The 27,569-nt window shown below is 39.4% G+C and overlaps 2 protein-coding genes across 4 annotated transcripts in view; both read left to right on the plus strand.

The window, feature by feature from the left end:
• The window catches only part of LOC307003355 (CLOCK-interacting pacemaker), a 350,350-nt gene that overhangs the window by 83,047 nt on the left and 239,734 nt on the right, over positions 1-27,569 (plus strand). The gene's annotated exons all lie outside the window — the stretch shown is intronic.
• Positions 15,824-21,429, plus strand: LOC307003000 (uncharacterized protein). The gene is made up of 10 exons (XM_079621025.1): positions 15,824-15,916; positions 16,018-16,050; positions 16,143-16,451; positions 16,696-17,010; positions 18,911-19,021; positions 19,920-19,944; positions 20,015-20,061; positions 20,628-20,679; positions 20,899-20,933; positions 21,142-21,429. Exons 1-10 carry the CDS (start codon positions 15,892-15,894, stop codon positions 21,177-21,179), a joined length of 990 nt encoding a protein of 329 aa, XP_079477151.1. The 5' UTR covers positions 15,824-15,891; the 3' UTR covers positions 21,180-21,429.

Genomic DNA, 27,569 nt, shown 5'->3' on the forward strand with positions numbered 1-27,569 from the left:
CATCACTGCAGGACGCACCTTTTCAACTGAAGCCGCTGGTCGACATCTGCATTGCTATCCGCCGTGGAATTCTATATCCTTTCAAAGTGTGTGTGTTTTGTGTGTGTGTTCGCCGCTGTGTCACACATTTTTTCCTCACGCTAAAAGTGCCTAACGTCTTTTTCAAGATGCCTCGCACCTCCTGTGGCTCGTGTAGAGCTCCACTCAGTGACGGGGACCACCACGTGATGCGTGTTTCCTGACATCACGTCCTGGTCCGTTCGGACAACATGTCAGTAGTGGCCTACATAAATCGCCAGGGCGGTGTCAAATCCCGAAACCTTTACAGGTTAGCGGAACGCCTCCTGGTTTGGGCCCAGCACAACCTGCTCTCGCTGAGAGCAGTAGGCTACACGTGCCAGGGTACCTGAGTGTCGGCTCGGACAGACTCTCACGGAACAATATTCCTATGGGAGAGTGGTCTCTACACCCACAGACAGTACAACTGCTGTGGAGGACATTCGGCAGAGCAAAAATAGACCTGTTTGCATCTCAGGAAAACGCTCATTGTCCGAAATTTTTCTCAAAGAGCAAGAACGCACTGGCCCACGCCTGGCCCCGCTGCCCGCTCTATGCCTTTCCTCTTGTCTCGCTTCTACCTCAGTTATTGGAGCGAATCAGGGAAAGTGGATGCTCAGTGCTACTCGTGGCTCCGTTCTGGACAAACCAAGCATGGTTTCCAGTACTGATGCAGCTGACGAGCACTGCTCCATGGGCAATACCAGTGAGGAGGGACCTCCTCTCTCAGGCCAGGGCCTCGATTTTGCATCCTCGCCCGGAGCTTTGGTCCCTACATGTGTGGGCCATCAACGGGTACCCGCTAACCTCCCGAAGGAAGTATTAGACACGATCGAGCAGGCTAGAGCCCCGTCCACTAGACGGCTCTATTCCTCTAAATGGTCTGTGTTCTCTGGCTGGTGCTCAGCCCAGGGTGTATCACCCCTGCAGACGGCGATTCTCTCCTTCCTACAGGAGCTGCTGGATAAGGGTAGGACCCCATCCACGCTCAAAGTTTATGTGGCGGCCATAGCAGCGTTCGTCAATCCAACGCTTGGCCGATCACTTGGTAGGAACGACCTGGTTGTTCGTTTCCTTAAAGGAGCTAGGAGATTGAATCCTCCCAGACCTCCTTCAGTCCCCGTCTGGGACCTTTCTACGGTACTGGATGCCATGAAGGGTGCCCCGTTTGAGCCTGTGCACTCAGTTGACATGAAGCACTTGTCTTTCAAGACAGTGTTTCTTCTGGCTCTCGCTTCAGTGAAGCGCGTGGGGGATTTACAAGCGCTCTCGGTGAGAGCGTCATGTATGGAGTTCGGGCCTAATGACTCTAAAGTCTTACTAAAGCCGAAACATGGGTATGTGCCTAAGTCCCTCAACACACCGTTCAGGGCTCAGGTTATCTCCCTGTCGGCTCTGCCGGCCTCCGAGGAAAAAACGACGCTAGCCTCCTTTGCCCGGTTAGGGCGTTAAGAGCCTACATGTCCCGCTCCGCTGCTTTTAGACAGACGGAGCAGCTCTTTGTTTCGTTCAGCGGACGTCCCAAGGGACTAGCTGCGTCAAAACAGAGCCTGTCCAGATGGGTAGTGGATGCCATAGCGCTAGCCTACGCATCAAAAGGACTGCCGTGCCCATTGGGCATCAGAGCACATTCTACGAGGGGCATGGCCTCCTCGTGGGCTTGGTCTTGTGGAATCTCATTGCAAGATATCTGTATGGCGGCAGGCTGGGCCTCCCCGTCTACATTTATAAGGTTTTATAACCTAGAGGTTCCCGCCTTGCAGGCCAGACTGCTCTCGGTCTAAAAAGACACAATATGGTGTTTTCTGCTCCGTTCCTTTACGGCCCAGATTGCCAAAATGTTTTAAACATCACTCACTGACAGCGTGCGCGCCCTTGGGTGTCTTGTGTTGGATCTCAGCATGCACAGCGTTTTACACGGGGTTCCCGTAGCGTCTTCGCCGCAGTACGAGAGAACTCTCGTAAGAGAACGTACTCGGTTACTAACGTAACCTCGGTTCTCTCTAGAAGAGGAACGAGTACTGCGTCTCTGTGCCGTGCCTGCATACCACTCTGCGTCGCTTCGGCGTTGAAAATCGGAGTGATACAGCCGTGCTAGGATATTTATAGGCCTAGGCCACGCCTGTTTTGGCGGGACGTGATGCAGAGGGCGCGAAGCGTCCTCATTGGGTCAAGCGTCATGAGAGGCCTTGCATAGGCTGCTGCTTTTGCCACAGAGCAGCCAATAGGCGCGCAAGCTGTTCCGCCTAAGGTTGTATGCTGCTGCAAAGCATTTTACATTATTACAAAATTAAGGATCCATTTTTTGGCTTCAATATCTCGAGAAAAACTTTCCCGTAGCGTCTTCGACGCAGTACTCGTTCCTCTTCTAGAGAGAACCGAGGTTACGTTAGTAACCAAGTACGTTATGTATGTCAGATTTTAAATTATTTCACAAAGATACATATGAGTGACATATGAGATACATTGAGTTTCTTATCAGATAAGTAGGACTTCAATGCAAATGCTTAAAATAGATTAAACTGGCCTAAACACATCATCCCTAATCTGAAATTATTAAAATAAAAAATCTGAAATAATTTTATTTCTGTGTTCACACACACAATGATTTGTTTACTGAATACTTTGTAGAATATATCACAGGGAGATGAATTTGTCTTTTCTAATTATTGTACGAGTAATGCCATACCAAAGAAATGTTAAAGAAAAACATTTAGTGACGTAGTTATACGCTACTAAATGTAGGCTACTTACTAAATTATGCATAATTACAACTAACCCTAAACCAAACCCTAACATGTAACTCAGTTTAAAGTAAAAAATAAAAAATAAATAGAGTAAGTACATGTAATTAATATTATTCCCTACTTATCTGAGTAAGTACAATGTAATCTAATGTCAACCTAAAATAAAGTGTAAACGAAAGTTGTCATTCATGTGTTCTCTGCCACTTTATCAGTGTGTTTAAAATTATACCTGATGGAAAATTTGCAAAAGGTTAGTGTCTTAAAATGTCTCTGAGCAAGACCGTTATGACACACTCAAATTCAATAAATTCAATCAACAGACATTGACCCTTTGAGTCAAAGCAAACAGATTTTGTGTGTATTACAGGTTTTTAAATTGTGTCAAGAGCATATATGTGCAGCACATGTATAACCACACACACACACACACACACCTCAGCGGACATAACCACCTTCCCATCATACGCCTCAGCAAATTCCGCTTCACGAGAGGCGAAACTAGAAATAGAGCAAAGTTCTGCATCACATGCTTAGCATTGTTTATCTGTATAATAATTCTAACCACAGTTCTCTATAACAAGCAGTGGATATTTACAAAAAGACCTTCTGTAACTTCGATCCACTGAACTTCAAACAACAAAAAGAAAACAGCACAAATTTGCTTGCGCAGAGAGAGAGCAGTTATTATCCATGAACTCTATTCAACCATGTCATATACCAAGATAAAATGCAAGTTTGTTATGGCCATATAATATAGCTATGGCCTAATTTCAAATTATAATGTGAACAAATGGTGTGATTGTAATGCTTTAATAAATCTTTCATTTGATTTTATATGAATGTACAGTTGTGATCAGAATTAATGGCACCCCTGGTATATATTATCAAAAATGTCTGTAAAAAAATAAATCTGCATTGTTTATCCTTCAGATCTTTCTTTTTTTTTTTTTGTTGCAAAAATCTAACCTTTCATTGAAATAAAATAATTGAAAGTGTGGGGGAAATCACATTATGAAATATTTTTACAAAACACGTTTGCCACAATTATTGGCACCGCTAGATTTTTTTACGAGTAAAATATCTCTGAAGTACATTCCCATTAATATTTACCTTTTTTTTTTGCACACCAGGGTAGGAACATGAAATTGTCTAGCTCTGACTTCTTGATTCACAGGAGTCTAAATATGAGGAAACACACAGGCCAAATTCCCTTAAAGAGATACTTTGGCATTTAGCATTAAGCTTGTATCAGTAGAAAACCTGTAGTATTTTCGAATTACCATGCTTCCCTCCCTCATGTCCCCCTGAGACGAGAGATTTATGTATTTTTTTGTCTGGAAAAAATCCTCAGATGACGCAAAAAACTTAATTTTGCATCATCTGAAGATTTTTTTGCCAGAGGCTATAGACTAAAGCCAGTAGTAGTAGCTAGTTCCACATGTTTTCAACCCGCCCATAGAGGGTAGGATCTCACTCACAGAATGTACAAATAGTGTCAGCCATCTTATTTTGGAAGCTAAGCTAACAGGCTCTTGTTCTGTGGAGAAAGCTGAGTAGTAGGGGTTACCATACATCCTTTTTTCCCGGATATGTCCGGCCGTCGAGATCATACAAAATGTCCGGGATTCAGCTTTTGCTTTCTGCAGTCGCCATTCATTGTTTACATCTAACTTCTACATCTAACACACATTTTGTTTCAATCTAACTGAATTCATTCCAATTGGTGAATCTGAATGTAGTGTTTACATGAACGCTAAACAAGTGATCGGTTGATGAGCGTTTTAGCATTGCTAAGAAAATTCCCACTCCTGCCTGAGAGATACGAGACCGGTGCGTCTCATGAGGCCACCGGCCTCGCACCGTTCTCCTGCGGCCCTCAGCCTTGTCCTGCTCACCACAGTAAACATAATGAATGGCGACTGTAGAACGCAAAAGCTGAATCCCGGACATTTTGGGCCAATTCCGGACAATCCCGGGCAGACTTGTCACGGAGACTCACGATAAAACGGCATCTTTTAAGTTTCAAGTCAACTAGTAGCCTAGCCTAGTTGTTTAACTGCGCTCTTACCGGTAGGCGTGGCTTGGGAGAGGCCTCATAGGGCAGCGAAGCAAGTGCATTCTGGGAGTTGTTGTCTTATACCCACATGAGCCAAAAATAAATTTTCTGGCTTTTCTCAGTCTAGAAGGCTCCAAATTCTAAAATAATTTCACATTTCTACTACATAAATGAGCCATTTTAAATACACCTTTCCAGAGGTGAAGTATCCCTTTAATCATCCATCACAATGAGTACCAAAGAATATAGTTCTGATGTGCATAAAAAGATTGTTAAGCATCACAAAATAGAAAGTGGCTGTAAGAAAATAGCTAAAGAACTGAAAATCCCCATTTTGACCATCAGGGCAATTATTAAGAAGTTCCAATCAACTAAAGATGTTACGAATCTACCAGGAAGAGGACTTGTGTCTATATTGTCTTAATGCACGATGAGGAGGAGAGTTTGAGTGGCCAAATACTCTTCAAGGATCACAGATGGAGAATTAGAGAGATTACTTGATTCCTGGGGTCAGAAGCCTACCAAAACAACAACAACAACAACAACATGTTGTTTGGGAGGGTTTCAAGACAAATTCTCCTCGCTCATCCAAAACCAAACTATTCAGCAAATTCAGTTGTCAGACACCACTGGAACTTCAACCGGCACAGGGTTCTGTGGTTAGATGAAACTAAAAAAATAGCTTTTTGGCAGCAAACACGCTAGATGGGTTTGGTGCACACAAGGATAAAAAGTACCCCATATAGTACAATTGAATATACCATTGGATCTTTAATGTTGTGGCCATATTTTTCTGCTGGAGGTCCTGGACATCTTGTTCAGATACACAGCATCGTGGATTCTATCAAAATTATAAACAGATCAAAAAAATCAAAACCTAAACAAACATCAAAATCAACACAAAAATGTGTTACGGAGCACAAAATGAAGCTTCTGCCATGACCGCCCTAGTTCCCTGACCTGATGAGTGGAGTGAACTGAAGAGAAGAAGCACCAACATGGATCTGGGAATCTTAAGGATCTGGAGAGATTCTGTATGGAGGAATGGTCTCTGATCTCTTGTCAGGTGTTCTCCAAACTCATCAGGGGCCTGTACCATGAAGGTAGCTGAACAAACTCGGGGTTACAGGATTAGTTTTGAGTTGACAAAACCAAACCGATGCAACCAGGCTTTATTGGTACCATGACGCAGCTCATCAACTTTCTCTGTCAACTCAGGCTTTGATCTTAAGCTATGATTACTCCACGAGCGCGTGCACATACCAAAGTGACGTTGGCACCGAACAACCAATCGCGTTCGATATGGATAGAGCGAGAGCAATATATTTTTCCTCGGAGGAGCAAGAGATAATCATTCAGAATTACGATGAATTTAAATATATATTACAAGCTCGAAACAATATGGTCTCTGCTGCCAAAGCAAGAGAAGACTGTTGGAGAAAGATTGCTGATTGCGTTAATGTGTAAGCTAAACAAATACGTTCTATAGGCTATTAATGTAAAATTATACATAGGCTATGAATGTATGTGTGTGTGAAATAAAGCCTATATTTTTATAATATATAAAATGGATGGGATTACAGGTGCTGTACAGTCTGACCCTGGTGCTGGCTCCTCTAAGCAAGTAACACTGGGTACGTGTGCGATACATTACTATTTTAAGTCTGAAATATGGCTGACTGTATGTTCTGCAGTAGAGGGAAATGCAGTGTCTCTGTTGAAGCCAGCACACACACACAGTCTCCCACACAGAGGTCAGTATGCAGCAGACAGAACACCAGAAACATAACCTGCTTTATAACGGTTATGCTTTATATTGGCCTACTTTTATTTATTAGGGTGGAGGAAATGATGAAGACACTCTGTCTGTGTTCTGAGACAGTTGCTGTGGTGAATGCACTGGGCTTTTTATTAAGGCAAACATTTGAATGTGTGGCATGAAACAGGGACTGGCCCTTACACATCTCTTTTATTATAGGATTTTTCACAACCTGTCACAGAAACTGAAGCCTCTACCTCAACAGGCTTCAGAAGAAATGTGAACAAGGATTTAAAACCCTTGACATAAATTACAGGTGTATGTCAAGGAACTTTTTGTGAGTTGATTAGCCTCCAGAAAACTTGTAATGATCATGTTTGTGGTGGAATTATGTTTCAGGTGGAAACAGACTCAGTCAGGGCCCTTTACAAAAGGAACCTATGGAGCTAGACTGCACACTAAAGGAGCCTGACTGTGAGCTGAGGAGGCTCCAAAAAAACAAAAAAACAAATTGGAGATCAAACAGCTGGATTAAACTGATCTCAGTATGTATTACTCAGTATTTAACCAAGTAACACTTTAGCATGAATACTTATTAATGCAACTTTATCTTGTTATTGTGTAGGTTGCAAATTAACAGTGTTTTGTACTGTACCAAATTTAACTTGCTTTCCTCAAAGTGCTGACACAACACAGACTCACAGAAAGTAGATCATTGTTATATCTGTTAATGTTACTATTAATTTAAAGATTCATCTCACAGAAAATAATAATTTCACATGTTCACATCATCTCTACCTGAACATTAAGGCTGTGAAAGGACTTTCTATTAACATAATCCTCATGTTCTCCTAGAGCAGTGGAGATTGCAACATGTGTGCAGTCTATTGCTCCAATGACTCTATAGGGAATCATATCATAAGATTAACCGAATAATTATAGGGAATCATATCATAAGATTAACCGAATAATAATAAAAAAGATTTAAAATAATTCTTAACATGTAGTACATTTGTGAAATTTGCTTTTTGAAAGAAAAAAAATTTGTTCATGTGATGTCACCCTATCAATATATCTAAGCGGCAATTTTATAAAAGCCCTCTTTTATGGACATGGTCGATATATGTCCGGGGAACATTATTAATGAAACTATTACTCTTGCAGAGCGAGGACCACCTTGCAAATAGTTCGACAAACCCCTAGATTCTGTGCATCACCGATCGTGCAAGTATGTAGCTACCACTTGCAAAAAACGCAACACAATATAGGCTACCATTTGCGGTACAGTAATGAATTTGACGTGTTAAATTCTTTATGTGCGGCTCAAGAAGTTCGCAAAGATAAGATATTCCTTCCGCAGAAAATCTGTATCTTTCATACAAGTAACTATCAGTTAGCTATCAACTATCAACGTGCAGCGTAAGATACCATGGCAACGAACACCGATTAAAGCCGAGCTACTTTCATAGTACCTAAAACCCAGGGTTGGCAGAAACTCAGCTGAAACATAGCTGGCTAGCCACCTAAACCGGCTTCATGGTATAGGCCCCAGGCATTATAGGAGAAGACTCAGAGCTGTTATCTTGGCAAAAGGAGATAATAATAATAATAATAATAATAATATGTTTAATTTATATAGCACCTTTCCCAAGCTCAAGGACGCTTCACAATAACAGTAGAGAACAAACAATAATTTCAAACATGAATGGACAATAGACATTTGCCCAGTCCAAGCGATCGCAGTTGCGTTTCGCAGTGCAAGTGTAGTAAACAGAAACAATAATAAAAAAATAAAATAAAAACAACATTAATCATCACAATGACAGTAAAGAACAAACAATACGTTTGGACAATAGACATTTGCCCAGTTCAAGAAACGAGCGATTGCAATTGCATATCGGTTTGCAAGTGGAATACAAACAGAAACAGTAACAGAAACAAAACAAGACTATTTAGAGACAGCATGGAAGATCGGCAGCTGAAGCAAAGGTCTGGTGCAACAGACTAATGGTGCGTAAGGAAACTGGTTAAGAAAAACATGTCAAGAAAACATGTCATGACGGATAATATTTTTTAAACACATGGGTTTTGAGTTTAGACTTAAATTCATGCAGTGTTGTTGTTGTCCTAAGAGCCAATGGAAGAGAGTTACATAGCTTAGGGGCTATAACCGAGAAAGACCTGCCACCCATGGATGAAAGGCGAAATCTCGGCTCACAGAGGAGTTCACAGCCAGAAGATCGGAGAGGTCGAGGGAGAATATAAGAAGAAAGTAAATCAGAGAGATATGAAGGAGCAAGACCATTGAGTGACTTAAAGGTAAGCAGAAGAATTTTGTAAGTAATACGAGAAGACACGGGTAGCCAGTGGAGGTCAAACAGAATTGGAGTGATGAGCGGATCGTTTAGTGTAAGTTAGCAATCTTGCGGCAGAGTTTTGAATATATTGCAAACGTGAGATAGAGTGTGCTGGTAGTCCGGAAAAAAGAACATTACAGTAGTCGGGCGAGATGTGATAAACGCATGTACCAGCGATTCAGCGTCCTTTGGGGTGACATAGGGATGGAGTTTGGCAATGCGGCAGAGTTGAAAAAATGCAGCTTTACAGAGTTGACTAATATAGGCGTCGAAGGTCAGTGAAGGGTCCAGAGTGATACCCAAGTTTTTGACAGTGGCAGATGGAAAAATGGATAGCTTCAAGGTCAAGTGTGGGAATATTAGTTATATTTTTTGTTAGAGATGGTGGACCAGTAATTAATATTTCTGTTTCAGTCAGATTCAAACTGAGAAAGTTGCAGTTCAGCCAGGTCTTTAATTCATTAATACATGAGGATAGTGATGTAGTCTGGTGAATAGAGTCCGGACGGCAAGTGGTATAAATCTGAATATCGTCGGCATAACAGTGGTATTGAAAACCATGGCGGCGAATAATTTGTCCGAGGGGAAAAATGTAAATAATAAACAGTAATGGACCGAGAACTGATCCCTGTGGAATATCTTGTTTTAAAATGACAGTGGGAGATTTATAGTTGTGCATAGTGATGTAGTATTTTCTGTCTGTCAGATAGGATGAAAACCAGGATAGCGCAGCTCCTGAGATACCAATCTCTGAGAGGCGCTTCAGTAAGAGTTTATGACAGACAGTATCAAAAGCTGAGCTGAGGTCGAGTAGTAAAAGTATGGAGAGGTTTCCCGAGTCACCAGAGAGTAAGAGGTCATTGATAACCCTTACTAATGCAGTTTCAGTACTGTGATTTTGGCGGAAACCAGACTGAAATAAATCCAAACTATCATTGAGAGACAGAAATGACTGCAATTGAGTGGCAACAACCTTTTCCAAGATTTTTGAGACGTATGGTAAATTGGAAATGGGCCGATAATTAGCAAAGTCAGTTGGGTCTAGGTTTGTTTTCTTAAGGATAGGAGTAACTGCAGCCATCTTTAGTGAAACTGGGACAGAGGCAGAGAGAAGTGACATATTCACAAGATGTGAGATAGGTGCAGAAATGACAGAGGTGCAGTGCTTCAGAAGGATTGTTGGTGCGGGCATGAAGAAGAATTTGATTTCTGTATTATTTCACTAATTAAGATGGGGTTGATCAATGTAAAGTTATTAAGTGTTATAGACTGAGCTTGCTCACAAGTAGAAGAGGTTGGTTCATCACAAAAACTCCCACGTAAAGCATCCAGCTTTCCCTGAAAGTGGTACAAAAAAGAACAGCACAGGTCATCCGATTCTTGTTGACAGGCGTGATGCGCGGGTGCCTGGACTAGTTTGTTTACAATGTTAAAGAGTGTTTTTGGTCTATTGTTTACGTTATTAATCATTTTACAAATATATGAAGAGTGAGCTGTGTTCAAGGCAATTTTATAATGCTCAATATGGTCCGAAAATGCTTGAAAATGTACAGTTAGACCGGTTTTCCTATAGAGGCGTTCAAGTTGTCTCCCTCTTGTTTTCATAGCACGTAGCTCAGCATTAATCCACGGTGAGGAGTGCGACAAGGGAACAGACCTAGTCCTGATTGGAGCATGCTCGTCTAAAACATCAGCGATAGCAGAATGGTACAAATCAAATATCTCAGATGGACAGGTGAAATTAACCCTCTGGGGTCTGAGGGGTTTTTGGGGCCCTTGAGAGGTTTTGACATGCCCTGACATTTGTGCTTATCTCAGCTACTTACAACATACCTTTGGCCAACTCATAATTATGCTGTATTCAGCACAAACTCTGCTACAATAATATGTGAGCAAACTGGAAGTTACATGTTTGCATTTTATAGAAAAAAAATATTATGCGTGGTTAGTAAGTTTTGGGAAAAAAATGGTCACTGCAATGAGCCCATATAACTCATACTGAATAGTTTGGCACAAGACTTTTGAGTTACCATTCTTGTAGGCTAGAATGTTTACTACAAAATGATGTGAAAATCATTCTGATCACTCTTTCACAAAACAACAATATAACGATTTAAACTTTGTAAGTCAGTTTTTGTGCCAGCACTGCTTTATGCGTAGGGGTGTTGATGGCCATGAATATGAATGAGGGGAGACAATAGACACTCCCCCATCACGGTGCTTTGAGGCAGAGAGGAGAATCTGAGAATGAGAAGAGATTCAAAGGTTTTGTTTTTCAATCTGTTTTTATTGTAATTCCTCTATGTGGAGGAACTAAATGTTGTGCCTCACAAGACCACAGTGCTACCGTACATATATAAACATATAGTACCAGTCAAACGTTTGGACATTACCATTTTTAATATTTTTGGAAGAAGGCTGCATTTATTTGATCAAAAATACAGAAACAACAGTAATATTGTGAAATATTATTACAATTTAAAATAATGATTTTCTATTTTAATATACTTTAAAATATAATTTATTTATTTGATTAAAGCTGAATTTTCAGCATCCTTACTCCAGTCTTCAGTGTCACATGATCCTTCAGAAATCATTCTAATATCATGATTTGATAATCAGGTATTATCAATGTTGGAAACCGTTGTGCTGCTTAATAATTTTTTATAACCTGTGATACTTTTTTCAGGATTCACTGATTAAAAAGAAAAGCATTTATTCAAAATAGAAATCTTTCCTAACAATATAACTTAACACATCCTTTCAAAAAAAGAAAGAAAGGTAGTGTATACTGTTACAAACAGACTCATGGGCGTATGTGAGTCAACAGAGCTCAGTTGCAGTCCAGTTTCCCGTGCGGGCAGGAATCGCGCAGTCTGTGGAACCATGTCCACATCAGTCTCGGTTTTCCATGACAGGGTGGACTTGGACCTGTTGCTTGTTTGCCTCGGCTCTCTTCGGGACAGGTGCTTGGACATGTTCCTTGTCACATCTGTTGAGTTTTTGTAATTACACACAAGAATAGGTAGGCCCTACTTGTATATTATGACGATGTAAACAATTACATTTCATCAGTAAAATATTACGTCTGTGCACTTACTATCATTCTCAATTGAGAACTGAACGACACCTGCGTGCCCATCTGCTGTGCTGCAGAAGGAGAGTGTGATGCAGACACATTCCTAAAAAAATAAAAACAACTGTTAGCATACATTATCCAAAGATGGGCGATTAATGGGTATGGACGCACAATGCATGTAGTCTATATATCTGTTAATGGTCCATAGGACGGAGAAATATCTATTTATGGGCCATAGATCGCGTCACCGCGAGCTGTTGATGGCCATATAGACCGCACGCATTTAGAGCATTTCAAACATTTACACCTGTATTCACAATCATCTGTGGCTATATTTTAGCAAGATAAGTGTCGTAGGCTAACCAAAACCAAACATTTATATATAAAAATATGTCTAGTATTTATAGGCCTATCACATTTTACCGGTGGCTGAAATATATTTGCACGAAATCATATTTACACCTAAGCAGATATTCGCAAATAAGCTATATTACGCAAAAGTCTGTATTTTTAGCATGATAATCAGTGTCATAAGCTAATCAAAACGGAGTGAAATATAGCCTAATACAAATATGTTTAGAGAGTAATATCACATTGAAACAGTTTACACGACCATGTACGAATGTTAGGGATATTGTAAGGCAATCTTTCCTGTAAGATGTCAAAAGCTAACCAAAACTAAGCAAAATATAGTCTGAAAATTCATTTAAGTTCTATATAATCAGAAAAAGAATTATATAACACTAAACAACTTACTCTAACTTGTATCCTCTGTGGGATCAATTCACTCTTGAAAATGCAGCTGTTCTCCGTCTGAGATGCGATCTTTCTCTGAGGAAAAGGTGAATTCTTCCTCGCTGTCCAGAATCATCTGGAGGACGACTTTACCGGAGAAGCGTGCCATCCTCAAAACGCGATGAACTAACCGTGAATCTGACGAAGAGACTGCGTTTTCATGGCATTGATCGGAGGGCGTGTGCGATGCGTAGATCACCTCAACTATTACCATGTGAATGGCGCCGGGGGGCGTGTCGGCCTCAGCTCAATAAAAATAATGAAGGGAGAACGAAAAACTTTGCCTCTCCTTGGTTTCAAACGGATTACATAAACTAAGAATATGTGTTTTTTTTATTATAAATTACTTCATTTAAAAGAAGAGAATTCTAGCTTCATAAAGACAAATCTCTCGTTCCTGAGTGACAAGTATTCGCTGAGATACAGTTCATTTTCGGACGCGTTTCAGAATGGACTTCCCTGACAGAGAGAAGGCAGAACTCGCATCATGTTTATTTTTCTTTATTTGGCGAAAGACACAACACTTTGTTTTTATTGTGAGTATGCAAAAAAAAATAGAAACTTAACTGGATCGAATGATGTAAAACACTTAAATGTAAGATCAAAACCAACAGAGTATTTTGAATCTCTTTTGCACTGATAAGAAAAAAAGCGAGCAGATCATGCCGGCGTGATTGCCGACCCCAGAGGGTTAAATCATTGGGTGTTTGCCAGGTCTCAGTAAAAAATATCATATCCAGGTTTGTGTCAATAATAAGTTCATTTAGATAGGGGCCCTTGTCCGAGATAGAGCGACAGTTCAGCAGAGCAAAGTGGTTTCGCAGCACATCTGTATTTTCAGTTAGATTGTCATTGGAGTCTGACAAGTACTGTTGATAGCAAAAAGTATTTAAATAAAAGGGTGCCAATAATTGTGGCCAACGTGTTTTGGAGAAAAACATTTATTTCATAATGTGTCCTGGGCTGGGTTTCCCAAAAGCATCGTAAGCCTAAGTTGATCGTAGAGACCATTGGTGGCAATTGTTCTACGATCAACTTAAGCTTACGATGCTTTTGGGAAACCCTGCCCTGGTTGGTAGGGAGTAATTGTCAGGAACCAATCAGACTCAGCCTCCCTCACCACACAACGATCACTCTCCCCAGAATTCTAATTACTCACACCTGTTCACAGTTATCAACCTCATTCCACCAACACATAAAACACGCTGCAATACCCCAGTTCTTTGTCAAGCCTTCAACAGGAACTGACTCAAATCATTTGTCTCCGATTCCTTGAGAAACCTGTGACTTCTGAACAGAAAGTATACTCACCTGTGATTTACTAATCTCTGACTTCTTGATCTGTGGTCTCCAGGAACATAGTTGGGATTCACGTGTTACCTGACATCCAGCGATCTCCAGTGTCTCATTGTATCATCTTGCCACCCGTTGAACCAACGCCAGAACCTTTAAGAGAAAAGACCAGTATTCATATCCCAGAACAGATTGTGATTCATTTATCTGGAGTGTCTGAACATACCTGTTGTGGATCCCCCATCCTGTTTCCTCACGTCTTCTCGCTCCTGATACTCACCATGATTTGTTGCAACATTAAATAAAGCTGTGTTATATTCACTTACCTCGATCTCTGTGTGCCTTGTATCCTGACAGTAATAATGTTTCAAAATGTAAAAGGTTTCTGTGAGTGTTGTGTTTAGGGCTAGGGTTAGAGTATACAATTTACAGTTCGTACAGTATAAAAATCATTATGTCTATGGAAAGTCCCCATAAAAAATGTAAACCCAACATGTTGGGTGTTCAGGTGTACCCCATACGGGGACAAAATATCCTCACAAAGATACCAATATCTGAAATCCTTGTCCTGGTGGGGACATTTTGGTCACCATGAGGAAAACCGCTTATAAATCATAAAGTGATGGGTTTTTTTTTTTTGTAAGTAAAAATGCCAAAAGTTTCCTGTGTTGGGTAGTTTTAGGGTTAGGCAACAGGAAATATCATTAACCTGAACTCAATGGAAATATGCATTGAGACCTGTTCACTAATATAGTGAAACAATAGTGTGTGTGTGTGTCTGCTCTTGTTTATGTGATTGATGAGGACACAAATTTGTATAATAACTGGTATTACAACTTAAATGTGCTTTATGAGGACATTTCATGAGTCCTCATAATTCAAATAGCTTAAAAAACATAAAAACATAACATTTTTAAAATCCAGAATGTTTCCTGTGATGGGTAGGTTTAGGGATAGGGGCAGTGTAAGGGGATAGAATATACAGTTTGTACAGTATCAAAACCATTACGCCTATGGAATGTCCTCACAAGTATAGCAAAACAAACTGTGTGTGTGTGTGTGTGTGTGTGTTTTACCTCAGCATGCTCGGCAGTGAAGTTGAATTTGCTATACAGATATGACAATAAAACAACGTTTGATTACACTAGACGGATCATCGCTGGAAAATGTTGCTTATTGACTGGAAAGCCACATTGTTTTGAAAGCAGCTGAAATACTATCATACTATAATTAATGTAGTTGGAGTGTCATCATCATATTGGTTTGTGTTGGATGTTCAGGATGACGAGCTGACAAACTTGGTTTAATTTTTTTGTTGTCGTTTTACTCTGCATCAACCCTTTATCCACATATCACACAACTGTTATTGTGCAAAATAATCACTCTTAAAGTGTACAAATCAGCGGATCAGCTGTGCTACACATTGTATTCATAGAAATAGCGGTCGGAAGGATGTGAACAATATGTTAAGAACGTTTTTTTAAATGTATGTTGAGGAATAATGAATATCCATCAGAAAAATCAGGTGTGAGGTAGATTTAAAATAGATTTAAAATACACCGGTCAGCGCTATTTGACAATGTTTCCGGCTTTAGAACGCCTTCACAGCATGACTGCTATAGATACTTTAGTGCAAGCACTGCCTATTCTGTTCTAAGTGACACTACAACAGCGTATTGACTGCAAGCTAAGAATAACTCCGTTATCTCGTAAAAGAAGAAAAGTCAAAGAAATCTTGATCAGCAGCCATGGTTGGTGTGTTTCTACTTGCATGTAAGTAATGCAATTACAAAATCTTAAATATTCAATAAATTAAATCTAAACAAATGCTGGTGCTTTTTAAAAAATAATAAATTATTATGATTATTTCCTAGATATCTCAGTGGATCTATTCCTTCAAAGTCAAGGTATGTTTGAATAGTGCACTAAATAAACACCTTTGCAGTAAATGTAATATTGTACTTTTTTAGGATGAACAAATGTCTTATTTCCTTCACAGGCCAAACGCTTCAAAAAGCTAAGCTTTTCAGTGAAAATACAGAAGTAGCAGAAGGTGGTCGACTGGAGGTTACTTGTAGTACATTTGGTTTTACAAAGTCAGAGGCAAAGGCAGTTTATGTATATCTGTGTAAAGATGGAAAAGCTATAGATATGAAAAGCGGACCCACTCGACAAGACATCACCTTTAAAATAGAGAGAATAGAAATGGGCCATTCGGGCAATTACAGCTGTGTGTTTTCTGAAGAGCAGTTGGAAATAACCAAAGTGATGGGATATGGTCAAAATATCATCTTCATAAATGTGACAGGTAAGAAGTACAACACTTTTGCTTACATTTGAGAGTGTGTTTGGTTCATGTGCACAGATGAGACATGTTGAATAACACACTTGTGCAGATTAACCACAATAGACTCACTGTTGTACAAAACTGCCTTTAATGAGAGAGAAATGTTTGAAATTGTGTTTTTCTTTTTGTTTTAGACCCTTTGTACTGGAATACATTAAAGGCCATGCTAAAGATTTAACCATAAGTGTTCCCTTTCTCTCTACAGAATCTTTATTAAATTCACAGATACATTTGCTAAAGTCTGAGGTGGCAGTGGGAAGTGATGCTGAGTTTAACTGTACAACATCCGATCCTATGAACAAAAACCTCTCCAAGAATATGATTTTGGCTTTTCTCATCAAAAATGAAAAGCCTATTAAAGTCAATATTTGGGACACAAAAGAGACGACGACAACATTCACCCTCAGAGAGGTCCGGATGGAAGATGCTGGAACATACAGTTGTGCTATTTTGTTAAACATTCTCCCTTACCATGGAATGAGAATTGATCAAAATAATAAAGTCAACCTTCAGATAATTGGTAAGAATGGGAGGGGAAGAACAAAACCAAACTTTTTGTATGGTTAATGTGTTTATTACTATTATGATTTACTCAGTTTAGTGAGAGAATATACCTTTGTGAAAAATAAGTAAACTTTAGCATACATTTGAAAAGAGTTGTTATTACATAAATAATGTACAGTACTTTAAAATAATAGTTACATATTAACGGATGTTTTCAGTGACTACATTGCATGTTAATAAATAAATGAAAATGTATTTCAGTTCAAATTGATATGAAATGGATTTAGCTGAAATTCAGAGTTTTCTTTTACCTACTTAAGTACAGTAGTACGTACTACCGAATGTAGTGACAAACATTTATAGTACCCATAATGTTGCTGTAATTTTGCCAAGTAAGAAATGTTGCAGGATCATTTGTTGATCCTACAACAATCCTGTCCAAAAACAGTCCTAACCCTATACCTAAACCTAAACCTAACCCTGCCCATAACTTATCCCTAAAACCAGAGTGAAATTATAGGTGAAAAAGAGTGGTGTGGAAGCCCTTTACATTACAGTTAAAACGATAGCCAAGTACAGTACTTTACATGTGATTTAGTATGTTAGCCAACAGATACAAATAAATGTCCTTCTTTAAGGCAGAAGAATAGATTATTTAAAAACAATAATGATTTTATCATAATGAAAGGTTACTTAATTGTCTTAAAGGGTTAGTTCCCTCAAACATGAAAATTCTGTAATTAATTACTCTCCCTCATGTCGTTCTGAACCTGCAAGACTTTCGTTCATCTTCAGAAAACAAATGAAGATCTTTTTGTTCAAATATGAGGGATTTCTGTCCCTCCATTGACAGCTAATCTACAGTACCACTCTGACGCTTCAAAAAGTTCAAATAGAGATCGTAAAAGTAATCCATATGAATTGAGCGGTTTCGTCAAAATTTTCTGAAGAGACTCAATCGCTTATAGGATGAACAGATTGAATTTAGGCTTTTATTCACATATAAACATTGATCAGTGAACATAAACAGAAGCTCAACCGAACCAGCTTGAAGTGCAAGAACAAACCTCTTGCGGAAGCTCAAACGTGCTGCGTAACACACGAGAATGAACCTCATTTGTTCTCATACGTCAAGCGAACATGCTTGAGCTTCTGTTTACCACAACTGATGTGTGAGTTTATGATTGTTTATGTGAATAAAAGCCTACCGGTAAATTCAATCTGTTCAGCGTATAAAGCGACCGAGTCTCTTCAGAAAATTTGGACTAAACTGCTCAATTCATCTGGATTTGTTTTATGATCTCTTTATGAACTTTTTGAAGCGTCAAAGTGGTAGTTGTGTAGCTGTCAACGGAGGGAAAGAAATCACTCAGATTTTATTAAACATATCCTCATTTGTGTTCCAAAGATGAATGCAAGTCTTACTGATTCGGAACGACATGAAGGTGAGTAAATTATGACATAATTTTCATTTTGGGTAAACAAATCCTTCAAGAAGCATAGACAAGAGTGTGTACTCTCTAAATACAGTCAAGTGACCTTTTATTTTATTAATATCTTATTACCTGCAAGAATAGTTAACAAAATACTACAGTATATTAAGGTGCCTTTTTTACACTGTAATTATAAATGTAAGTACTGAGTAAAATTAAGTAACTACATTTACTTACTATAGGGTTCGGATTAGGGTTTGGTTTAGGTTTAGTTACATGTAATTATGCATAATTTGTAGTTATTACTATTGTAACAACATGTAACAATGACACTGTACAATAAAGTATTATTTAAGTACACCACAAATACACATTCAATAAACACACTTTGTTTTTTTTACAAGGGTAGTTAACTATTATTGTAACATTTAATCAAACCTACAAAATAAGAGTTTTTTCCTGTTTCTGGGATTTCTTTGACAGTGGCATCTCGCAGCGGCTTTGACAAAATCATAATTGTCATAATAATATGCTCTACCATAGTGGTGCTCCTCAGTCTGTTTCTGGGAATGTGGGCAGTGATCCGAAAGAGAGGTACTGTGGCACTTTCTCCTCAAACATTGCAATGCAAACATTGACATGTTTCACTTTCTTGAAAAATTCTGTTTAAATCCTAATGGTGCGTTCACACTGGACGCGAATAGCGCGTCAGGCGCGTGTGGTTTCAATGTTAAGTCAATGCAAAACGCGTTACGCCGTGTAAAAAAATCCTGCAGCGCGAATGAGAGTGCGTAGAGCGCGTAGAGTGCGGCGCGGTAGACGCGAATACGCATCATTCGCGCGTCAAGTTCGTGCGAATGGCGCTAATTGAGCATCTGGCGCGTTACGCGCAAATTCTTTTATGTAGTGCTTTTTGTGCGTTTGACGCAAATTCGCGTCTGCCGCCCGAGTTGAAAAATCTGAACTTCTGCGTCAATTCGCGCCGCATTAACCAATCAGGAGCCTGCTTGCTTCACGTGGCATAAAGTGACATAGGATTATGATCGCTCTGATGCGAGACAGCAGGTCATCAAACTGGGCGCGGGACAGGCGGAAGTACCGCTGAAAGCGGCCGTCATCCAGGCGCAGCTCCTGGAGCAAATGGTGAAAAACTCGCCAAACTGGGTTCGCCTCCGAAGAGTTTGGTGGACCCAAATACGGCGACGATGATCCCTACGCCACCGTTCTGCTCTCCAGAGCAAATACAGAGCGGTGACTATCTCGATAAATTATCTATCAACATCACAAATCTTGTAAAAAGATGGCCGCCAACGGGTTTGCATGACGCGCGTCAATTTTGCTTCAAACTTATGTTTTTACAAGAGCGAAATTGACGCGCGAATGGACACAAAGTGGTCAAGCGTATAACTAGACGCGGCAGGCACGAATTTGACGCGCTATTCGCGTCCGGTGTGAACGCACAGTAACACTCACAACGTTTTGTTTCTAATAGGATTCCTTGGATTCCACAGGGAAAGGTATGTTTGAGATTTTCAATTAAAATATATTCAATATTCAATAAAATGTTGATGAATTTCTAATCAACAGATCCTTGAATGAGACAGAGCTCAAAGGAAATGACGTGTTCTACGAAGGTATTCATTGTGTGGTTCTTGTTACTTTACATAACATCTGAGCTCATGAATATTAATTAACCTGTGTTGCATAGTAATCTTCCCATAGTCATTCTTAAAAGTTTTTGATTATATTTTTCTGTACATAAATGTAAGTGGCAATGGTATATATTTTGAAGGGGTAGTTTGCCCAAGAAGGACAGTTCTGTCATCATTTACTCACCCTCATGTTATTCCACCCCTGTATGACTTCTGTGGAATGCAAAAGATTATTAGAATCAGAAGAATGCTGGGATCCAAATAATATTGAATGCCATTGACTTTCATTGTATGGACACATTTTTTTTCTTATTATTATTTTGTGTTCCACAGAAACAAGAGATGCATAGTAAAATAAGTACAATTTAAATATTTATCTGATACAGTAAAAGTTAATTTTGTGTGCATTTAGGTGTCCACTACCATACCAATAACCTCAAAGCTAAATAAATGGACTAAAAAGTCCAATTTCCAAATTTCATAGGGTGTTTTTGTTCTCTTTGCTTCTGTTCTGAGCAAACTTCGTCTCTTACAAATTTATATTCTAGAAGTGCCCAAACCTGATACAGCTGGTACTGATGAAATACGAAGTGTTGTCTGGTAAGACAGTAAAAAAAATTAATGAATGAACGAACGAATGATTGAATGAATGAATGAACGAATGAGCCTTGCACTGTTCTATCTTTAATTTTCCAGTCTCTGATTGATTACATATGTATCATGTCAGCTTTCAGATTATTGATGTCTTATCTATTTTTTGTTCCTTATTTCTTTGACTTTCCATGCAAATGCTGTAAATCAATGTCCACGATGGCTTAGTTCTGAGGAAGTGTGGGACGAGTTCTCTGATATCGGTACGTCTCCACTCTAAAAGATTTCTTGTAAATTAACTGTTGTGTTTTTTGAAATGCAATATTATACTGTAAAACACAGTAATTAGGCTATAAGTCAAACAATATCATCTTGTATTTCTACTGTAGCGTGACATTTGGCCATATTGTGCTGCACAATTACAATGACTAGCTATGTCTGCATTACACAAATGACTTGTATTTTTCACAGATGAAGAGTATGATGAACTGGTCTTCCAGCAGTCTTAAGCCTTCCTGTGGCTCAATCAGTAGAGCGCGTGATAGCAATGCATGGTCATAGGTTCGATTCCCAGGGAAAGCAAGAACTGATCAAATGTGTACATTGAATGCAATGTAAATAGCTTTGGATAAAAGCGTCTGCTAAATGCATAAATGTAAATGTGATAAAGTGGGTGTCTATTTAATATTATTTGTTTGTCACTATTGTTGTTGTTTTAATGACAGTGACCAGTGACCATGAGTGCTGACCATCTCTTTAGTCATTACTAGTCTATAAATCTCTCAATACAAAATGCAATGTACATATTTTTTTTGATGTAACATGTACTGTACATATGCAAGTTCAGAATACATGTTTTTGAATAATTAATTAAAATAATTAAAATCTGCAATCTATTACAGTGTGTTCACAAATGTACTGAAGAATACCTAATAATAAAATATTTTGAATGAAAATATATTTTTATTTTGAATTAAAGATAATATAAACCAAATAAACTGGCCTAAACACGTCATCCCCAATTTGAAATGATTTAAATTAGAAATCAGAAATAATTGTATTTGTGTGTTCACACACACAAGTATTTGTTTACTGAGTACTTACATACTGTACATAGATTACAGTATATATCACAGGGAGATGAATTTGTCTTTTCTATTTCTACGAGTACAAAGTAGAATTCCATAACAAAGAAATGTCAAAGAAAAAAGTTTGGTAACACTTTATTTTAAGGTGAATTGTTAAACGCTACTAAATGTACTTACTAAATTATGCATAATTACAACTAACCCTAAACCAAACCCTAACACGTAACTCAGTTTAAAGTAAAACTAATGTGTAAATAAATAGAGTAAGTACATGTAATTATTATTACTCAGTACTTATCTGAGTAAGTACAATGTAATGTACAATGTACAATGTAACTTGTGGTTACACCCTAAAATAAAGTGTATCCACAAGTTGTCATCCTGTGTTCTCTGGCACGTCAGCAGTGTTTAAAATTATACCTGATGGAACATTTGCAAAAGGTTAGTGTCTTAAAATGTCTCTGAGCAAGACCGTTATGACACACTCAAAACTGGCCATTTAAACTGAGAGAAACACAATCAACAGACATTGACCCTTTGAGTCAAAGCAAACAGATTTTGTGTGTATTACAGGTTTTTAAATTGTTTCAAGAGCATATATATGCAGCATATGTATAACCACACATACACACACACACACACACACACACACACACACCTCAGCTGACATGACCACCTTCACATCATACGCCTCAGCAAATTCCGCTTCACGAGAGGCGAAACTAGAAATAGAGCAAAGTTCTGCATCACATGCTTAGCATTGTTTATCTGTATAATAATTCTAACCACAGTTCTCTATAACAAGCAGTGGAAATTTACAAAAGGACCTCCTGTAACTTCGATCCACTGAGCTTCAAACAACAAAAAGAAAACAGCACAAATTTGCTTGTGCAGAGATAGAGCAGTTATTATCCATGAACTCTATTCAACCATGTAATTACTTTATACCAAGTCTAATTTAAATCTTGTGCAAACTGCCGCAAGAAGATAAAATGCAAGTTTGTTATGGCCACATAATTTTGCTATGGCCTAATTTCGAATTGTAATATGAACAAATGCGGTGATTGTAATACTTTAATAAATCTTACAATTGTGGTCAGAATTAATGGCACCACTGGTAAATGTGATAAAAAATCATACATAATCCTACTGGCTAAGGATGCGATAGAGCCGGTCCCTCCAGGCGATATGAGGTCAGGGCACTACAGTCCCTACTTCATTGTACCCAAGAAAGGTGGTGGCTTACGACCGATATGGAAGTAAATTAATGACAAATGTTTTTGAAACAAAAAGCCTGTTGAATTGCACTACTTGAAAAAAATATGCATTGCATTAACCATGCTTGCATTTTAATGCATTGTATTTTTAGGACTTGCATCTTTTATTTGCTCAAATTCAACATGGTTGAATATTCAAGCTGTGAATATTTCAATTCAAAACATTTCAAACACATTTTCATTATTAAAAATTAAATAATCCATATTCACCTTTCATATTTCACTTCCAAAATATTCTGTTTACAAATACCACCTATAATATTCAACAGGCAATTTTCGGTCCGTTTTATTTCACTTCCGCAAATTCAGTGGTTCAAATTCGACAGTAAATTCAACATTGACATCCAGGAACTGCAGGAAAAGCAGTAGATTACCGAGCATAATCTCCGTCTGCTGTTAGTCGACCTCACCAACAGGTGGTGCAAAAGCGCGTGTTGTTGACGAAGACCAGAGCAACTGTTAGAGCAAGCCATTCATTCATAAAAACTGATTTGTAAAAATGTAAGTGTATTTGTGATTAATATGGGAGCTGTTTTTATGTTTAATTCAGTGTCTTCGGTCCCTGTGTAGCCTACATGCATCTTTCTCTACCGTGAACGAGATTATAATGTTATTCCCCTGATGCTGATGTACAGAACAAATGTTACATTTGAGGTAGACATATATTTCTCTTGGTTGTCTAGTTGCCTTAACTTTATATAACTGCGAATGTGCTGCGCGGGTTTCCCTCAATTATTCAGGATTGCTGGGCATATAAAATGCTTAACGTAGTTTATGGACTAATTTACAGTGATATAAAAGACTAAACTCGCACCTTATTGAGAAGGTTGTACTATATGGCTACAGGCAAGCAGATGGACTCACAATAATATGAATTTAACGCGCAAAGTTTCACGCTAAGCGCTTCCCTGTGATATACTCAGTAGTGGGTGGGACAGGTGTGTGTGTGTGTGTGTGTGTGTTGCTAATACAATGTTAAATCATAAATCAGACGTGTACAATAACATTACGATGTCCAGCAATCGATTTAAATAGTAGGCTACATTAGGTTTCATTTGTCGTTTAATGAGATCCGAGCATCCGATTTATTTACTATTGTACTGTAATGGTCGAGTGGCAGAACTTTTGCCAAGCGTGTCAGAGGTTCTGGGTTCTAATCCGCACTCGTATAGTTTTTTTTTCTAATCAAAACCGATTATGTTTATTAGTGGTTGTATATCAAGCAGGGACACATTTGTGTGCAGTTTGTTTTGTGATTTCACCGGAACGAACAGAAAGTCTCCGCAACCGATTGAACCGCGCGTCCGAATACTGTGCGCGAGCCACAAGATACACTGTATCCGCGGCACTGATTGCAGCGGCAACGAGCACTTGATCACTTGATTTCATAAACAACACATTTCAGCGCTAGATCGCCTCTTATTTAACAAACAAACAAAATGAATGCTCTGCTAGTTAAAAGGAGATGTTTTATTTAGGCAATTTGTACATCCGTGCTGCGAGATGTTTCAAAAGTGGTGGGGACCATATCGACCCTGCCCACACACACACACACACACACACACACCTGTCCCACCCACCCAATCCTGAATTATTGAGGGAAACCCGTGCAGCACATCGCAGTGATATAAAGTTAAGGCAACTAAACAACCAAGAGAAATATATGTCTACCTCAAATGTAACATTTGTTCTGTACATCAGCATCAGGGGAATAACATTATAATCTCGTTCACGGTAGAGAAAGATGCATGTAGGCTACACAGGGACCGTGAAGACACTGAATTAAACATAAAAACATCTCTCATAATAATCACAAATACACTTACATTTCTATGAATCAGTTTTTATGAATGAATGGCTTGCTCTAACAGTTGCTCTGGTCTTCGTCAACAACACGCGCTTTTGCACCACCTGTTGGTGAGGTCGACTAACAGCAGATGGAGATTATGCTCGGTAATCTACTGCTTTTCCTGCAGTTCCTGGATGTCAATGTTGAATTTTCTGTCGAATTTGAACCACTGAATTTGAGGAAGCGAATTTGTAAAGCGAAATAAAACGGACCGAAAATTGCCTGTTGAATATTATAGGTTCTATTTTTAAACAGTTTGAATATTTTGGAAGTGAAATATGAAAGGTGAATATGGATTATTTAAAATGTGTTTGAAATGTTTTGAATTGATATATTCACAGCTTAAATATTCAACCATGTTAAATTTGAGCCAATAAAAGATGCAAGTCCTAAAAATAGTTAATGCATAGTTGCAAAGTTAATGCAATGCATATTTTTTTTCAAGTAGTGCAATTCAACAGGCTTTTTGTTTCAAAAACATTTTTTATTAATTTACTTCCATAGTCCGATCTTGGATCTGCGAGTTTTGAATCGGAGCCTCCACAAGCTACCGTTCAAAATGCTCACGCAGAGACAAATTTTCGAATGCATCCGTCCCCGAGATTGGTTTGCAGTGATCGACCTGAAGGACGCGTACTTTCATGTCTCGATTCTTCCTCGACAAAGGCCATTTCTGCGCTTTGCGTTCGAAGGTCTAACATATCAGTACAAGGTCCTGCCCTTCGGACTGTCCCTGTCTCCCCATGTCTTTATGAAAGTCACGGAGGGGGCCCCTCTCTCCATGAGAGAACAGCCTCCTCAACTATCTCGACGACTGGCTCATACTAGCACACTCTCGAGATCAGCTATGTGAACACAGGGAATCACACTAGCGTGTCACCAGACCTTCAGCCCGTGTTCAGATCCCTCGTTCCTGGGGGAAGGAGTGCCCTTGGAACAGGTGTCCAGGCATGCTGTGGTATTCACAGATGCCTCTGCCACCGGCTGGGGTTCCACGTACAACGGGCATGCAGTGTCAGGGGTGTGGATAGCTCCCCAACTGCTTTGGCACATCAACTGCCTCGAGTTGCTAACAGTACATCTCGCTCTGAGCCGCTTAAAGAGGCGGCAACAGGGCAGATACGTGCTGGTTCGGGACAACACTGCGACCGTTGCGTACATCAACCGACAAGGTGGTCTACACTCCCGTTCGCATGTCGCAACTCGTCTGCCATCTCCTCCTCTGGAGTCAGAAGCATCTGAGGTCGCTTCGAGCCATGCATGTCCCTGGTGTCTGAACCGTGTGACCGACGAGCTATCACGAGCTGTGCTCCCGGGAGAATGGCAACTCCACCCCCAGGCGGTTCAGCTGATCTGGAGAGAGTTCGGGGAGGCTCAGGTAGACCTGTTTGCCTCCTCAGAAACCTCCCACTGCCAGCTGTTTTACTCCCTGACCGAGCGAAGACTCGGCACGGACGCACTGGCACACAGATGGCCCCGTGGCCTCAGAAAATATGCGTTTCCCCCAGTGAGCCTACTTGCACAGACCTTGTGCAAAGTCAGTAGCAGGTCCTTCTGGTGGCTCCCAATTGGCCAGTGGCGTATCCAGGACATTTTTACTGGGGTGGCCAAGATGGGACACAAAGCTAGTGTGGGGTGGCCATATCTACTATAAAGTAATGTTATGTAAACCTTGAAACTCGCATGAACAATAGAGGATTCTAATAATAGTAACAAAGTGCAATAGAGGTAGCTAGTTCTTGCTTTTTGCTCATTCTCCTGCTACAAAATGCTTTCACATAGGCCATAAGACCACAAGACAAGACTTAAAGTCCAATGATGCCAACTGGTGGAATGGTACACAGAAGTCATGGTTCGGTATGAATTCGGTACAATGGAGGGAACAGCAAAACAAAAATGCAGAAGGCATTTTTATTTTATTGTGCATGTCTCAGTCTGTACCACCTAGTGTCATACAGTCCCATGAGCAGCTGCAACAGCCTGAAGTGTGTAAAGTAATATGTGAACAGTAAACAATAAGTACCCCACATTATCTTGTTAACATTAAGTTAGTTAACATTAACTTGTAAACAAAATAAGACAATCAGCCATAAAACTGAAAATACAGCATCTCTTATTTATGTGCTGATTGCCTAATCCTAACCTTGCGTCTAAATGAGTTGCTTACATTAACAAAATGAGCCTACAATAGAAGACATAAGCCCTTTAAATAAAAATAAATGGCCATGTTTTATAAAAAGGTTCACAAAACTAAATAAAAATGTTTAGAAAATATGTAACGTTAATTTAGTTGTAGGTTACGTTCTCATATCCATTTTTTCTCTCTAATGTCACGGAATAATCTGGTTTAGCTACTGCTTTACACAACTCTTTTGTAGTGTGGTTTTGGTCTACTAAAGTGTTGTACTTAAACATTCACGAATGTGCCTTACTACTTCTCGCCGCCGATTCCTGGTGGTTTAGAGAACACCGAGTCGCATCCTGTCGTTTCAAAGAATAGTACACCGGCGAGCGCGAAGTAAATGCCTCGTCCATTTGGGGAGGCGCGCGTGCAGTCATCGGAGGCTCGCGCTGCGGAGGCGAAAGTATAAACAAACCTAGCTTAAGGCGGGGCTACAGATTAGGTTTCCACAAATAACCCGCGTATCTAGCAGTAGTTCCGCAGCATTACATTCATTAATTTGC

The sequence above is a fragment of the Phoxinus phoxinus genome (assembly GCF_949152265.1).
Source record: "Phoxinus phoxinus genome assembly, chromosome: 8".
In the NCBI taxonomy this organism is placed as follows: Eukaryota; Metazoa; Chordata; class Actinopteri; order Cypriniformes; family Leuciscidae; genus Phoxinus; species Phoxinus phoxinus.